Genomic DNA, 18729 nt, shown 5'->3' with positions numbered 1-18729 from the left:
GTAGTGAAAAAAATTAAGAAAAACATGACAAAAGTATGCTTAGATTAATTGCTTTATGGAAACAAAACTGAAAAGTCGTCAACTATCAAGAAAACTATTGAGGATATTTGTGCCTACAAGTTTAAAAAGAACTCTGAATTTCCAATTTTATATCTCCTAGAGAAGAAAATTTAAATTTTGGTTATTTTCTCAATGCTCTAAATTGAAAATGAACAGTTACAAATTACATAAACATCCACAATAAACAGCTTTTTTTTTTAAACTTTGAAGTAACAAAAGAGTGTTTATTTCAAAGGTACACAACAGTAAGTGGCTAAACCAGGAAATGATCCTAGATTACTACCTGTATAACCTTGAGGACATCAATTTAATCACTCTGGGCCTTGGTTTCCTTATCTACAGAATGAGGAAGATGGATCAGAACACCGCTGACGTCTCCTACATCTCAAAATTCTAAACGTACTGGCATTTGCTAAGACAATATCAAGCCAATCCAAATTACAAACCTTATGCTGTGTATAAGAAATGCCATTTTCTTGAAGCCGATAGTAAGTTCCTTGAAGACAATCCAATATGCTGGCAGGAAAATTACTGAAGTATTCCAATGAATTATCCAAATAGTCAACCAAGCTCCCCAGAGGCATCAAGCAAAACCAGGACCGGAATAAATTTTTATCTACTGTCAGCAAATGCTTTTTTTCTTTCATGCACTCAAGTAGTCCTTTCCTATGCAAATAAAAACAGAATAGACTTTAATATAATATTACAAATACTATTTGTTATCTGTCCCCCAAAACCCACTCCTCTTCTTAATATACAGGGCACTATCACCTTCTCAAATTTGGAGTCATCTTCAACACTTAACTCTGCCTTACCAATCTCTTCTCTCTGACTCAATCAAACCAGGTGCCAAATTTTGGGATTTCTACTTCCACAACACCTCTGACATAGGGTTCTCCTTCTCTATCCTCACATGGCTACCATCCCCCACACCCACCTCTCAACTGCACCACTGAAACTTAAATGATTTCCCTGAGTCAAGTCTCTCCCCTCTCCTATTTATCCTCCACCGAGCTACTCACGTTATATTCCTTTACGAAGTATCTATTTAATCACATCACTCCCCTGCTTGAGAACCTACAAAAGTTTCCTATTGCCTCTAGGACCAAATATAAATTATTCTGTTTGGCATTTAAAGTCTTCACAACCTTTCCAGTCTTATTACACAATACTTGCCTTCTCTGATTCCATGGTGCAACCAAACTGTCTTTTTTGTTTCTTTGTTACTAATAAAAAAAAATTCCATCTCCTATATTCATGCCTTTACACAAACTGGACAGCAATGTAGTACTTCCTAAATTCTTCTTCATAGAACCCTCAGGTTCATTCAAAACTCAGCTCACTCACCTCTTACACTACATGAGACCTTATGTTCTTATATATTTCTCCACATTGCTTCTTGAAGGGAGGGATGTTTCTATTTTCATAGCTGTCTTTGTATCCCCAATTCCTTAGCATAGTCCTTTTTAATAAATACTTATTGATTATGTGAAATTAGTAAAATAAAGTATTTAAGTGCTTTTGAATCAAAAGCATTTTGTTCAGCAAGGAGGCATGTACAGCAAACTAAAAGGGGAGTTAACTAGGCAACAAAATTTTAATTTAAAAAAATTAAAAGGTCAAAGAACTCACAAAGGGAACTGAGCACTAAACTAAGTCTCAAAAAAGATTCAAGTCAGTCCAGTGAAGAAACTTCAAAACATTCTTTATTTTAAAGAGGAGGAAAATGACAAAGAGGGTAAATAATTTGCCTCGGATCAGAAAGTTATTCCTACCAGGGATTAATAAAAGGAAACATAAGGAACAACAAGATAGTAGGGAAGTGACTAAAGATTGCAAAGAAAACCAAGAACAATCCAACAATTATTAAAGGGGTATCATTATAGAAAGAGGGATCTTTGTCAGTAAAACAGTAAGTTAATAAAATATAAATAACTATGATAAATAAAATTTCCTAGGAAAGTCTACACATAAATTCCAGTTGTGATCCAAAGTTAAAAGGACTTAGAAATGAAAGAAGGAAAAAGCTTAGTTATATAATTTAATTCAAGTACGTTTTTTTCAGATCCATAAATTAAACAGAACAAATCTATAACCAGAGTTCAATGAGGAGGAATAAAATTGTTTTTTATGAACATTTTTTTTGGGTGGGAAAGGGATAAGGGGATGAGAACTAGGCCTATGATTTCATCTGTACAGGAAACTCCATTAGCTTCCAGTTTTTTATAACCACAAAAAGCACTACATTTCAATAAGGCAATAGCTAAACAAATCATTGTATATGAATATAATGGCATAGAATACAAAACTTTTCCAGGGGAAGCTGTGATTTATTTTTCTTTATATATCCTACACCTAATATGCTGTTAGAATTTGTATGCAGAAAAAGTAAGCAAAACTAAGAAAACAATATACACAATGACTATAAAATACAAAGAAAACAACATTTAAAGGGAACAGAACTAAGATCAGTACAAAAACCAATCTGCTCCAAAGGACTGATAATGAAACATATCTCTTCCCTCTCAAATATATAAACTGTACTACAGGGTAAAATGAGGCACACATGACCAGTCTGTTAAAAGGCAGAGTTCTACTGTGCGGCACAAGCTACTCTGAAATGACACAAATACAAAAAAGAAAGCATGGATAGATCGTTACTTTTTTTTTAAATGGATTTCTGAAGCCAAGATGGCAGAGTTAGGCAGGAACTCGCCTAAACTCTCCCAAACACTCCTCCAAATAACCTTAGAATTTAACATCTCAAAACCAATTTTGGAACAGTAAAGCAGATTTCTAGCCTAGTACAGCTCAGACGTTCAGCATGAAAAGTCTATTTCACGAAGGTGGGAAGAGAAAATGATCCAATGCAGGAAGGGCCAGCAGCAGACCGCGCCTGCACCCCCAGTGAAAGCCAGAGGTCCCAATCAGGTTCCAACCAAGTAACCTGTGCAAGCCAGCAGGGAAAGTCAAGACCCAATGCAAACCAGCAACAAGGACCCGACCCAGGAAAGCCACCCATGACACCTCCACACCCAGCACAGAAGAGCAACTAGGCCCTCAGCCCCCGTGACAGTGTGCAAGGCCCCAAGGCCCAACATAAGATGCTTGGGAAAGTGCCCTCTCCAATACAGGAACAGAGCCCGACTTCACCGTAAAGTGAAAAGTCATGCAGTAAGCTAGAAAAATGAACAAAAAGTAAAAAAAGAACTTGACCATAAAAAAGATACTATGGTGACTAGGATGATCAAGGCACAAACTCAGAAGAAGACAACAGTGTCAAAACATGTGAAGTCTCCAATAAAAAGTGACTTCTGTTAGGCCCAAAAAGAATTCCTGGAAGAGCTCAAAAAAGATTTCAAAAATCAATAGCATAAACAATGAACTTGGCGTGCTGAGAATTTTCAAGTATATAGAAATTATCTCTAATGACTGGCTTTTACACCAGGACAAATTTAAATTTGAAACATAAATCCTGGAAAAATTTTTCCCTAAGCTGTGATTAATAAGACTTGCCATCTGAAGTAAAAGCTCTCAGGACTATAACTGATTTTATTTTGAGTTGTCTAATGGATCATAATAATCCATCCATAATCAATAGTCAATAATCTGCCACCTAAGAAAATGCCACAAGCTACTCAGAGAGAATGTGATACAGGTGGGAGGTCTGCATCTGGGGAAAGCTGAGAGGATAATTTTAGCCTCAGTCTAAGATGGGATCCTCCTGGCTCGGTTTCCCCATTGTGTTCCTTTGAAAAGGAATGTTACCCACCTGGCTATTCCTGAGTCTGGCTATAAGGTGGAATTGATACTGCATGACTGGAAAACTGTGAATTACCTGAATTCTAAGGATGTTTTATCCTGTCATACTCAGTATAAATCTTGTCCCTGCTTCATCCTTTTATAGCAGATTTCTAGAATTAGAGCAAATGGTCAGTAAAAGAGATAAGCACAATACAAGTGTGTGAGATCTTGCTGTTGTGAACTGAATGTGTAGTCATTCCATACCCCAAACAACTGAAATTAAATCTGAAACATCTTCAGTTTGGTTTGGGAAAGAGAATTTCTGTGCAACCAATTTTCTTATAGGGAGGTAACCTATTTGTCCTAATCATTACTTAAGTATCCTCCTCAGTATTTTGTTATAATTGAAGTAAAAGTCAGTCTCTGGCAAATTCATTTATACAACTATTGAACCCAGGAGTGAAAAACTTCTACCTGCAAAACTGTTACTTAACTTCTGAGAAAGTAACAAGATCAGATAATCCTGCAGGTCAAATGTAAATGATTTTAATAGGGCTCTTGCACTTTTACCTCTCCCTATACCTGGGCCCTTCAGACTTGCCTGCCAGATTTGTGTCTTTCAGACTTCAGGCCATTCACCTACAGCTGGCAGCAAGTGGGGTTACCAGCCTATGCCTTCCCATCATCCCCTGGATGCAGCCTGTGCTCAGTTCCCGTCACCCCAAACTACTTGGCTGTATCTAAGATCCATTCTGGCCGCCATTTAGGGGCTGAGACTTCCTCATGCCCACTAGTCCTTATGAGCACCACAAATGTTCAGATTCCTTAAGAGTCTGGCCTGTATGGTTCATCTTTAATAAACCTTGTCTTTGGCTGAAAGAAGACTTGGGTCAAATTCTTTTGGGCAGGACTCATGTGTCATGATTTTGGGGTCCTAGCACCCCTAGCATCTAAACCTCAACAAGGATCACACAAAAGTTGACAGCTACCACTACAAAGAAGATCTTAGAATATAGCACAGCAGGCAAAAAATAAAGGTCTACAACCAAGAAAAACTCACTCTGAAAAAATGAGAATAATGGGGGAGGGGGAGGAGAATACAGACCTTTAATAGAAAAGAGAGCTTTGCAAGTATTCGTAATGAATAGAATGGAACTGAGGAGAAACTTTGAAATGTAAACACAGGAGTTAGGAAAAAAATACAAAGGAAATATATTTTAGCAAATGGAAGGTGCTAAATGATGATAAAGTGCTGATGTTCTAAGAAGGAGAGAAGAATCAAGTTTCCCTTAAGAACTTTAATATATGAGGCTAAAGGCAATTAAATAAGACAAATGAGTACCTGGCGATGGATCTGTCTTGTTTTGATAGTCAAAAGAGAAAAAAAGGGAGAGACTATATCAGGATAGAAAAGGAGGAAAAAGGAGGGCCTAGAAAGGAACAACTTATTTTTTATAATCGTGTGTAAGAAAAGAATGGGAACATTGGACGAATGGGTAAGGAGAGAGGGTACCAGATGGACCTCACTCTTATCTAAAACAGGCACAAAAGTGTCAGGCACAAAAAGTGTGATGATATACATTATAGGTGGTGACAGGGGTGAGGGGAGAAGGAGTTTAAGAAGAAGGATAGTATCAGGGAGGAGACTAATTAAAGCAAAACAAAGTTCAACTTCAGAGAACAGATCATGTAACAAGTAAAAGGAAAAAAATAAGTGAAAGAACTAATGATTATGGCCAAGAAAAGAGGAGGGGGCAATGTAGCAAAAGCAGAAAAATCCAATTAATGGTCATCAACAGTGCTGACAATCCTTTTCTTTCACCAATGGCTTCTCCTTTGTAGTAGGTAGGGGGAGGAAGGTAGGAAAAGGTAAAGAGAATAAAATTCAAGAGGACAGAATGAAGGTAAATAAACAATTAATCATAATTTCCATGAACATGAATGAGATTAACTCACTCATAAAACAGGAGAATAGCAAAATGGATTAGAAGGCAAGAGTATAACAACATTTTGTCCACCAGAAACTCTTGAAATGTAAAAGTTTACAAAGAGTTAAAATATGGGACTGGAGCAGACTTTATTATATCTTAGGTAAAGTAAAAAAACACTTACAACTTACAAGCCTAACAACTATGAGCTCAGACAAAGAAACAATAAAAATGGACATAGATAAAAGAGATAAACAGGGATACTACACTATACTTAAAGGCACCACATGCTATGAAATAATATCAATGCTTAACACATATGAACTGAATGACACAGAAATCTAAGACCCCTGAGGTGGGAGTTCACAGACATGGAACACAATGTATAAATGGTATGTTCTTTGACTTTGCTGAGCTTTTGCTTTTCTTCCAAAAAAGGAATTTGTTTAAAAATTTTTTTAAAAAACTTATAATAAATGGCTCTCTAGGAGGAAGGAAAAGAAGCAATACAGAAGAAATAGATGATGAATAAACACAAAAATCTATTAAAAGTGAACTATAAAATTAAAAGATGATGTAAAAACAAAAGACAACAATTAAAAACTTAAAAGAAAAAAGAAAGCAAAGGTGTTTGTTTTTCAAAGCACAATGTCGGGGCCCTTTGACCAAGCAATATCACTACTAGGTCTGTATCCCAAAGAGATAAAAAACAAAAAGGAAAAGGACCTGTATGTACAAAAATATTTATAGTAGCTCTTTTAGTGGTGGCAAAGAATTGGAAATTGACAAGCTGTTGTATATGATTGTGATGGAATAATATTGTGCTATTAAAAAAACCAGGGAAGAGTATGTGAGCAGAACCAGGAGCACACTGCACACAGTAACAATAATATTGTATGATGACCTACTGTGAATAACTTAGCTATTCTCAGCAATATAATAATTCAAGACAATTCTGAAGGACTAGTGATGAAAGGTGCTGTCCATCTTCAGAGAAAGAACTGGAGAAGACTGAATGCAGATCAAAGATACTTTTTCTTTATTTTTATTGGGAGTTTTTTGTCTGTGTTTTATTCACAGGATGACTTACATGGAAATGTGTTTTGCATGATTACACATGTACAAGCTATGTCAAATTGCCTTCTCGATAGCAGGAAGGAGGGGGCTGAACAAAAGGAAGGGAGAGAATTTGGAACTCAAACTTTGAAAAAATGAATGCTAACATTGTTTTTACATGTAATTGGGAAAAAATAAAATATTAGATTAAAAAATAAAATAGCACAGAAAAAATAAAATAAAGAACAATAGGGCTCAAGGAAATAGAAAGGGAAGATGAATTCTACAACTACAAATTCATATCACAACTAAATGATGAATAAAAAAAAAACACAAAGACATGAAGGAAGGTCAAGAAAGTTTGTTTAGGAAATGATTCTCCAAATTATCAATTCTATAGACCATGTTGACAGCAATTCCACTGACCACCAAACCATCTGCTCCTTCCTTGCCATCACTGAAAATGAAAACAAAACACCCACATCCCAGATGCTGTTTTTAATTATCAGTGGAATGATGTCTAAATTATTTAAATTCCTTATTAGACTTACTATACTTAAGTCATCAAAAAACATGATCATAAGAACAAGACAGAAGATAATGTAAGAAAATGGAAACTTCTGTTATATACGATATATAAGAGTTTTTTAAAAACAGTAAAAATAAATTTGCGTATATACATTTAAGGCAGTATGGCATAGTGAATAGAGAGCTAGCCCTGGAGCCAAGAAGACTTGGTTGAGGTCAAGTTCAGCCTCTTATAATACAAGTTGTATGACCCTGGCTAAGTCATTTAAGCTCATCATACTGTAGGCAATTCTGTAAGACTATCAGTTGCAGAGGAAGTTCATTTATAGTAGGTATTTCCTCATCTGGGAGGTTCCCTATGTCAATAAAATCACAGGTCCAATCTCTATCTATGTATATATTAAATTTAACAAGGTAAGTAACAAATTGTTCTTATTTATATTACAAGTAAATTATTAGTACATGCCAAAATCAAAACAGTACACTGTATAGCCATAGATACTGTGCTATATTATCTTGGGCTGCCAGTGGAGCATAGATCACACTTTGAAAATCACTTTCTAGAAAACATTAATACATAACTTACGCCTTATGTGATGACATCTTCTGAAATTCACAAAAGGGGAGGTTCTCAAGACCAGCCCAAGTCTTCTGAGGCTGGATTCGAGTATCCTTTCTTTGGTCAACAAACTCCACAAAATGGTGCAAAACAGGGAGAATCCACACCCAAAAGAAAATTCCTTTTTCAATACACTTTTGGCACATACTTATCAGGTGTTTTTCCAAGCTAATAAGGAAAAAAAACATACCAAAGTAAGTAGCAGATAACCACTGACACATCCAACACTTTTTCCTCAAAAAAGTATTGCTACTTAGAACTAGAGCAAAAGATCCACTGATCTGAAGACTGAAGGAAGCTCAGGGATCGTCCAGTACAACCCCCCCTTTTTAAAGATGAGGAAGCAGACTAAAAAATCTGATGACTTCCCCAAGGTCGAGTCTAAAATACATAATACGTGTGTGTATATAGAATGATGAAAATGTATATTCTGCCTGGCTGACTGCATTGTGGAAACCAGATGAATAACGGTTGCTCCAGAATCCTCCATTTTCATAGCTTTACCATCAATACTTGCATCTATTTACTTATATTAAGAGCAGTAGCTCCCAGACTTTTTTTGTTTTCAACAGTGTTCATTGCTATGAGGAATTAGAGCATGTTGAACATCGAAGTTGGCTAAATTCCAAGCAAGTTAGGAATCATGAATATCTAGTTTCCCTTCAATATAAGCCTTTTGGGTTGAGTTCTTTGCAATTTCAAGAAGTTGTGTTTTTTGTTGTTGGTTTTTTTTTTTAAGTGAGGCAATTGGGGTTAAGTGACTTGCCCAGCTGGAGTCACACAGCTAGGAAGTATTACATGTCTGAGGCCGGATTTGAATTCAGGTCCTCCTGACTCCAGGGCCAGTGCTCTATCCACTGTGCCACCTAGCTGCCCCAATTTCAAGAAGTTTTAAGGTTAGTATGCAGAAGAGGTAAGTTTTGTCTAGTAAGTGAATGATATATGTACCATACAAAACTTATATTAAGCAAATTTTGAAATTTTAAAATCTGCAATAACATATGTTATGTATTAGCAGTAGCAGTAGTAAAGAGGAGAGGGAGAAGGGAAGTTTTTATATCACTTAAATAAATGTGAGTGATCAAGACCATTTTCAGGTTTACAGCACACTATAGTATGTAGAAAGGCCAAGGTATGTGTGTAAAAATAATTTATGTACCGTTGGCAAGACTCCACTCAATAGATAATCAAAGGTTCACCAATTAGTTAGCCTTTTCAAAAAAATTTTTAGATTGTGCCTTAATGACATAATTAGATTCTAGAGGCCAATGTAGGGCAGTTGAACATACCCTAACAATGTGAATATATATTCAACAGAATAAATTTTGGTTTCAAATTCACAGTTTCAAGCTTCAAAATAATAATAATAATTTATAGCTGCAAATAAATGATAATTTCACAAAGGATTTTAAACATTTTGCACAAACTTCAGGGGGATGAAACTCTACCTCTTGAGTCCTACCTATATAAGCTGGACAAGTGACTTATCCTCTACAAACCTGTTTTTTTATCTAGAAAAGAGGCAACAATATTCACGGTATTAAGCTCACAACACTGTTATGAGGATCAAATGAAATTAGGTACCCAAAGTGTTTTAATGTTTACAAGATAATGTATATGTCCACAATCACTATTCTTATGATGATAAATCTTCTCTAGATGCTGACTGCTTTGCATAACCCAGATACTAAATGATATTTGAAAAACCTTTAGTTTTGGAACTGTGCTATTTCTGAATGGAAAGACCTGATCCTTGGAAAAAGCAGATCAAACTAGAAATTTTTAAATTTTTAAAAGGAGCTCTCTCTTCATTTTTAGTTACTCAGGAGAGATTAGACCCCAAAGCCACAGTTTATTTCTTTTAGAAAAGCTAGCCTTAACTCACCATCACAACCTGACATCTGTAAAACATCTGGCAGTAGCGAAACTCATAACAACTCTATGGGAACTCTTATAACAACTCTATGGGACAGCCAGAGAGGTTTTATTAAATTCCATAATAAGTAACACATATATATATAATTGTATATTACATATATAATAATATATAATAATAAGTAAATACAGACAACAAAGTTACATGACTTGCCCAAGATTAGAGGGTTAGTAAAAGGTCGAAATGGATCTTTTGACTCCTAGTTCAGGGTTTTTCCAATGCCAACAATATTCCTTCTAAAAATAACCTAAGCCTGCAGGAAAGATAGGCTAACCAAAAAACAAGACAAGGGAAATAAAGATTACCAGTGTTTCAGCACAGAAAATTCTCAATCCCCTCAATCTGAGGATTTTCAGGATTAAAATACTTAGCCTAGTACAGCAATTCTTCATCTTTTTTTGTGTCAGGAATCCCTTTGGCAAAGGATCTAGCAAAATCTATGAACAACTCCTTCTCAGAATCATGTTTTTAAAGAACTGAAGGTGGGGGGATATGATTTATTATACTGTTTAGGAAAAAATTATTATACTTTTTAAATCCAACCTTATGTGATTAAAGGTTGTCCACACCCAGAATGTCACTGGATCCCAGTAACTCTCTAAGGAAAGCCAGAGATGGCTACAAGGTATTTCTGATTCCCCCAGGCCCTGGATCCACCCAAAGTATTCTTGTTTTGGGTCACTTTACCTTTTGGATTACACATATCTATCTCAATCTACCTTATTTTCAGCCTGCCCTCTTGGCAAAACTGTTTAACTGCATACCTGGGGTACATGAGGTTCCTGTGAGGTAACCCTTTGTCAAAATCCTGTGTTAAGAAGTCCTGTTCTAGGAGGTACTTCCAACCCATTATATCCCTACCACTTTTTGGTTTAAATGAAAAGCAAATTACTACAAGTTTTGAACCAAACTCTTAGAATGGCATAATGGTAGAAAATACAACATGGCAACACCCTGATATTCCGAGTTGCCTGTAGAACGTGTATATAAATATAAACATATTTACACACACATGTGCACTATTTTCCAAATATACTCTTTGTTTGGTGGCCTTCTAAATTTTCCAATACAAGTAAGCTAGAACTGCTGACTTTGGCTAACAATATTTCTTGTAAGGCTATGCTCCATTCCCCATCAAATCAAACATACTTTCAAAAAATGGTTATTAGGGATCAAAGTTATACCAATGAAAAAGGAAAGGTAGATTAAAGGGATAACAAGTCATCATTTCAAGAGCAAAAGTGGTTCCAGCAAAGCTCTTCAGACAGATGACCATTCACATACAGCTCACACATGCATACATATTACATACTTCTGATCTGCCTCTGAAAAGTCCTTTAGTTCTTGGCAAAGGTCAGTTCTTGAAATTGAGTCGAAACAAAGAAGTTTACACAGTGAGATGAGGTCTTCTTTCAGTGCAGGGAATTTATACTCTTCAGCTAATATGAGGATAATTACTCCCATCTTCAATTTGCTTTTCAATGGCCAAAAAGAATCACTGTTCTTGACCAAAAATAATGATTTCAGGATTTCCCACAATTCTTTATTCATCTAATCACATTAAAGGAAAAAAGAAAACAAGGATATAGTTTAATTAATCAGTATTTTCTTTCAGAGTTAACTAATTGCATTACGGTTCTTGTTGACTGAGATAAGACCCCAAGCAGGTCAATTTGGCAGTTAGTTAACTCACAGATCCTTTATAATATGCCATGCCAGGTCACCAGATAGTTAAGTGGGGGTGATACACCTTCTTAATGCCACCTCTCTCCTCCCCTTTCTCTACATTCTCCTTCCCCACAAACTAATCATCCTTGAGAATCGGGATAGCAGGAACAGCAAGGGAAGCCCTTGTAACACCAGAAGCTATAGATTAACCAGCCACAGAGGACAGTCAGACGGGTACTCCAAATATCAAGAACTGATGCCTCACTCTGTTACCAAACTGAGAATCTTTATGGATTCCACTCATTTACTATTGGGTAAGTGGAGATACAACAAACAAACCAAGCCACATTCTATCTAGGTAAAGTGACTATAAGAGTCGAGTTGATCTAGAAGGGCTCAAATCCATGTACTGCAAGATCATAGGTCACATAACTTAAGAGTTGAAAGAAATTTTATAAATCATACCTTAACCTAATGAGAAAGAAACTAAGGCTCAAAGAAGTTATATGATTTGTCCAAGGTCAAAAAGGTAGCATAAGTGCAAATCTGGGCATTATTTGGTACGTTCAACATTGACCATTAAGAGGTGAAAAATATGTAGAAGTAATTCTATCTACTGCACACCAAAAGCAGTGATCTATATAAGGCACTACGGTAACTCTAATTAAAGAAAATTAAAGAAAATATTCAACATTATTCTGAATAGCCCATCCCCCAACCATTTCTGAAAAAGAATCCCACCTAAGTAAAAACAACATTGGACTGGAAGATAAGAAATATGGATTCTAGCTTCTACTCTGTGACTTATATTGTCATTATGAAACAAAGATGGAGACGTTCCCAAAGGAACACATGCAGCCTGAGAAACATGAAGGAGGTGGGAAATTGTAACCAGGTATGTGTTTTAGTAAGGTGTCTTAGTGTTTTAGATATCTGTACATCTAAGGTTGATTAGATTGAAAGTTCCTTAAGGGCAGAGATTTTGTTGTTTTTTCTGTGTCCCTCCAAATTAGCACAGATAATTACATATAGTGTACAAAAGTTGAATTCAACTCGGAGTCTCCTTTTATTTCCTGGCCTTTCTCAAAAGCACCAATAAGCTGTGTAACTTTCACTTCTTCCCTGAGGAGCTATTATAGTAAGGATGGCCCTGGGGTCTGAGAACTGGAATAAAAAAAAGAGAAAATCTGGAATGTATGCAATAATATAGTAGAAATTATACCTTATGGCTCAAAGTAATCTTTCTAATCAGTGGTGAATTTTGCTTAATCTCTGTTCCCTTACAAAATCTGTCAGTCCTGAATTTACAAACCAACTTGTGGCGCACAAAAAGTTGTAAGTGGTTAGAAATTCAGAACCCATTTTCCCATAACAACAATGTAACACATAATGACTAGTTTTCCAAGCTGGCCTGCAAAAGTCTAGTTAATGCAAAATGTAACTAAAGTAAATTATTATACTAATTATAATGGTATAATATAACCATTATGTTTTGAATGGAAAATATATTTTCATCCACCACTGGGAACACATTTCCATCATCACCCCCACCAGATCAAGGACTCACCTTGCTCTTCACTACTATTGGTGGGTGACTCCCATGGCTTGGGGAAGGGACTGAGAGGAATAAGGATAGTGAGGAGCTGAGGTCTAATACCAATGCCTTTGGAAATGAGAAAGACATTTGTTCATCCAGGTTCTCTGGTTACCCTTTGGTCCTGAAATTGGGAGTCATAAAACCCTGGAGTCCCAATGCCAGCTTTGCTATTTTATCACTTCTGTGTCCTTGGGCAAGTTGCTTCCCTGCTCTGGGCTTCAGTTTTCAGAAATAGACAATAAGAGATCTATTAGAGTAGCGAAAGGTCAGTTTCAACTCTAACATGCTATGTTCCTGTCCTGATACTATGATGGGCCCCACAAAATAGCCTTCCTGCTTTCCTTTTTCTCTACTGCCATCACCTTTTGCTTCAGACCAGAGACTCTCCTTCCTTAAGCCCCTACTGGACATTAGATAGCCTCATTTCCTTTCTGCTGCTGGAGAATGTATATGACCTTAAGGTTTGCTAAGAGTTTTTACAGCAAGCAATAGCTGGAAAAATAGACAAGAAATAAAATGCTTCTTACACCTGACCTGACCCTGAATACTAGTTAATCTTTCCCTAACCCTAACTTTTTAGAATCTGTAAGGAAAGACATTCACACATAATGATAATGCTCCACTATTAGGTAAACAAAAGTCCAAAATAAGACTCAAATACATCTCAAAAGAAAATCCATATTCAGTATGCTGGTCATTCAAGGTTCAGGCTAGACCACCATTGTAGGAACAGAAAAAGCAGCTATAGGGGATTCTCTTCCCGTTCCTGATAATTTTGTTTGAGCAAATTTAACCCTGGAAAAGGCAGAAAGCAGAAACCAAAGCTAAGGATGAGGAAGGAGGCGTCCTATGGTCGATACTTCAAACAGGAAATATGAAGGGGGGAAAGAAAGAATGAAATATTGGGTGGTGACAACTGGGAGGAAAGTGGAACTCCTGTAAGTGGCATAAAGCTAAGAATAAAGCTTACACTTAATCTAGAAAATGCAAATCTACGTGATTGAATACCTCTTTTTCTCCATATCCTAAAGATGACCATGGCGTTAACTGGTCTTCATAAACCATAGGCTGGCTGACCACAAAATGAAACTGAGAAAACTGGTTGAAAAAGCTATTCAAATTAATGGTGTTCCAGGAGCTGAGGATACTGAAGATATTCTCCACCATAATTTTGGCTGCAATGAACTTTCCTTTTACAATCTTCTTTGTGTTGTCTTCTCCGAAAAAATCCTTCACCTTCGTCATAAAGGTTTTATCGAGCTTCATACAAATTATATCATCATATTGGTGCCATTCTGTGAGTAAAAGAAAGAACTGTGGTAAATAAATATAATTAAGAGCAATTTTTTTTGGTTACTCCAAAGTTAGATTAATTCAGGTTTAATTTAATCCCAAAGAAAAAGTTTGTAGATTATGTTTAAAATAAATCTAGAGGACTGTCTTTGGTGAGCCAATATATCTGACATCAGAACAATGTGTTTAAAACTGCAAAAATAAGTTTTTTGTCTTTTAAGACATTTTGATCATGGTTTTTCTATCACAGCCTTAAATGCAATCAATTTAGGATTTCAGCAATTTGTTTAAAAAAGTATATTACCATTGTGAAAGCTGTTTTTATAAATAATGTTGGTAAAAGATGTAAGACAAACAAAGCCAACACAACCAAGATTAGGAGGGAAGCAGAAAACCAGGAAAGAATTTTTACAACCAATGTCTCTGATAAGGGCCTCATTTCTAATATATACAAAGAATTAAGTCAAATTTATAAGAATACAAGTCATTCCCTAATTGATAAATGGTCAACAGATATGAACAGGCATTTCTCAGAAGAAGAAATTAAAGCCATCTATAGCCATATGAAAAAATGCTCTAAATCACTATTGATTAGAGAAATGCAACTCAAAACAACTCTGAGGTACCATACTACATCTATCAGATTAGCCAACATGACAAAACAAGTAAATGACAAATGTTGTGAGATGATCTAACCATTTTGGAGAACAATTTGGAACTATGCCCAAAGTGCTATAAAAATGTGCATATTCTTTGACCCAGCAACAGCACTTCTAGGGCTATATCCCGAAGAGATCATAAAAATGGGAAAAGGACCCACATGTACAAAAATATTTACAGCAGCTCTTTCTGTGGTAGCAAAGAATTGGAAATTAAAGGGATGCCCATCAATTGGCTGAATAAGTTGTAGTATATGAATATAATGAAATATTATTGTGCTATAAGAAATGAGCAGGCAAATTTCAGAAAAACCTGGAAAGATTTGTATGGACTGATGCTGAGTAAAGTGAGCAGAACCAGCAGAACGTTGTACCCAATAATAACAATGCTGTGCAATGATTAACTTTGATAGACTCAGCCCTTCTCAGCAATGCAAAGATGTAAGACATCTCCAAAACTCTAATGGAAAATGCTATCCACATCCAGAAAAAGAACTATGGAGTTTGAATGCAGATCGAAGCATACTATTTGCTATTTTTTTCTTCGGTTTTGTTTTGTTTCCTCTTTCCTGTGGTTCTTCCTATTGGTTCTAATTCTTCCTTACAACATGACTAATGTGAAAATATGTTTAATAAGAAAATATATGTATAGCCCATATCAGATTGTACGCCATTTGGGGATGGAAGAGGAGAGGGAGCTGGAGAAAAATTTAAAACTCAAAAGCTCATAAAAGTGATTGTTAATAAATCAAAATACATTTTTAAAAAAATTTTTTTAAAGATGTGAAATACCACTCTCTTAATTTGTAAATTGTAAGTGTTAACTTTCCAGATTTAAAAAAGTGAAAAGTAGCAGGAAAGAAAGGAAAGTGAGTATGACTTAATTTGGAAAACTGTTTTTTAGGCAACATAACAGATCTCTGTTGTTAAGTGGGCAGTCAAGCCTTTTGTAAGTTGTTAACAGGCTTAAGAATAAAAATGGAGGACAGGGCAATATCAGGGCCACATGCTGCAAGCCCCTCTTGTTCCTGAAAAATTGCCTTGGATATGTACCAGCTTCAGATGGGCCAGTTTGATTCCTGTGTAAGTAGAAAGATTTACAATAAAAATTGATTTGAAAGCCAATATGGATTTAATTGTTAAACAGACTGAAGTAAATACGCTATAAAGAAAAAAAAATCAGTAACATTGAGTTCTTGCTTTTGTGGCATATCGGTAACTGAGTTTGGGGGCCAATGTTTTAAGATTTCAGGATCTAGCTCCATACTTAAGTTAAAGGAAAATGATTTGATTTCAGTTAATAACTTGAAATTGCAAAGGAAAACATGTTTAGAAATCAGTGTTTAACCAGCTTTGGTCTATGAGTAAGGTCAGATAAGATCCACCTTTCAGGATAATCTACAGCAGGCCCATATTAAATTTAACACTATATAAGTATTGGATTTGGTAAAATTATTGGTTATTTTGATCTGTGATTATTATATAGGACCCTAGATGTTTCTTTGTACTGTTCAAACTGAGAATTATTTCATTAACTCATTCTGTGAAAAGCTCAAAAAGGCTGTGCCTGCAATAACTGGTCACATCTTTCCAGCAAACACCTTAGAGCTATCTGCCTGGTAAAAGAGATCAGTAATCCAGAATCTTAGGGTAAGAAATTCCAAAAGCAATAACTTACAACACTGAGCCCGGCACACTTTAAGCTAACCTAATGATAACAGGTATGAATTCAAACTGTATGTAAAACTTTATATGTATTTCTAAGTACACATCTATATTGGGAATTTGAGGCTGAATACTTAGATCAGCCCCTCATCTGAAAAAGTCTTAAAGATAAGTAAAGGAGACAGGGGATTGAGAATTTATATAGCTCCTAAAGAAGTAGAGAACAAAGTTATAGAGAGGTACGAATCATCATCACATGATTTTTAAAAAAGAAACATGAATTTATGGATAATAATTTTTTTTAAAAATGCTAAAAGTACTGGGCCTTGGAGAGTTAAATATTACCATTAGCAATTATAAATCTGGATTTGATTTGATTTGATCTGAAATTTGTCCTTAATGAAATCAGAATGTGGTCTGAATGTGCTCTCCTATCAGGATAATTATAACAAATCAAAACATAATATAAAAGATAATTGCTATTTGGCATTTAAAAATTTATTACCCGTATGACCCCAAGCAAGTTACTTTATATCTATTTATTATAAATAACAAACCTTAATTTATTATTTTGTAAGAGGATAATGATAGCACCCACCTCCCAGGATCATTATGGGGATCACATAATTATAAAATGCTTAACACAGTGCCTGTTATACAGCAAGTGCTATATTATTGTTAACTGTTTTTATTATTTCTTTAATTAGATGTAATTGCTTCATACTTGATAACTTTATATAATAGAGTTTTAGATGTATACGTCTAAGGGATCAGTATACAATGCCAATGGTGATGAGATGAATGATTTTCAGTGTAAAGTAACTGGGAAATGCATTCAACTAAACTGAGGCCACTTGACTGGTAATGAGTTTTGTTTCAAGTTTCAAATACACAATGTTATTTATGGTTTTGTTATTTCTCTAAATTTTCTTATATTCTGAAATTTGGTAAACTACTACTTCAGGTATGCTGTTACAAAAGTAACTTCTCTTATAATCTAGATGTTATTAGATTAAGAATTGTACTGTTAAAAGAAGGTTAAAAATGGGTTAGAAAGCTCTCAGGTCATTGTATTAGCCCTGCTGACCACATGCTATAATATTCTGAAGTACTATAATTAAGAACTTAACAAACTTCCAGTTTTGCATATACTTAAGAGAAAGTTTCTTCTAAAATTATTTGGCTCTCACTTTTGAAAATTATGAGACTGTTAACTAAGTTATTTGGAATTATTGTTACAATGTTAAAACCTATCAAGTATTTACATAAGTATTTTAAAGGAAATTTGATAATTGATTAATCTGTGAGAAAAGGTACAAAGAAAAGGCCTTGTAAAATTTTTTTGTTAAGTTATATCATCCTATACAAGTGTTTTCTGTGCTGTGGAATTCCTACTGAGTAAATGGGATACAAATAATCCTTGCACAAAATATATTTTTTCTTTTTTAATAAAATATAAAATTTTATTATATACACACACACACACACATATATGAATGAGTTCATACTCTAGGAGCTAAGAGAAGGCAAAGGAAGTAAAGGATATTGAGTAAACTTTTAAAGGCCTGGTAAACTTTTTGGGATAAGGCTAATTTAATTGGGTATATTTTTTACTTTGCTTCACTTAGAAAAACTAAGTCTCTTCCCCATTGCAAACAGTTTTTGACTAGAAGGGGGTGGTAATTAGGAATTTATTTTGTTATGGTACTTTCGGGGATTTATTTAAGATACTTAAAGACAATTTAGATCAACTTAGTTTTGATAAATTCCAATTTTAAGGATCTATTTTTCCTTTAAGGTTGAATAAGAGCTAGCTGTAAATTTGGAAGTCACTCTCAAAGTCAAAAGTTTGAGTGATTCTCTATTTATAACTTGAATAAAATGCAAACCACTTTATCAATTGGAGCCCTTTATATTTGGCTCTAGACTTGTTTCGTATACTTCCTTCTGTAAGGACTGAAACCGTCTCAGTAGAG

The 18729-nt window shown here is 35.2% G+C and overlaps 1 protein-coding gene across 1 annotated transcript in view; it reads right to left on the bottom strand.

The window, feature by feature from the left end:
* Positions 1-18729, bottom strand: part of RNF213 (ring finger protein 213) — a 170689-nt gene that overhangs the window by 113180 nt on the left and 38780 nt on the right. The window contains 4 exon segments of the mRNA XM_078155847.1: positions 507-726; positions 7903-8103; positions 11184-11422; positions 14145-14431. Coding sequence (XP_078011973.1) covers positions 507-726; positions 7903-8103; positions 11184-11422; positions 14145-14431 — 947 coding nt within the window.

The sequence above is a fragment of the Phascolarctos cinereus genome, unplaced genomic scaffold (genome assembly GCF_003287225.1).
Source record: "Phascolarctos cinereus isolate Bilbo 61053 unplaced genomic scaffold, phaCin_HiC Scaffold_5;HRSCAF=322, whole genome shotgun sequence".
NCBI lineage: Eukaryota > Metazoa > Chordata > Mammalia > Diprotodontia > Phascolarctidae > Phascolarctos > Phascolarctos cinereus.
This window is presented reverse-complemented; position numbering and strand designations above follow the sequence as displayed.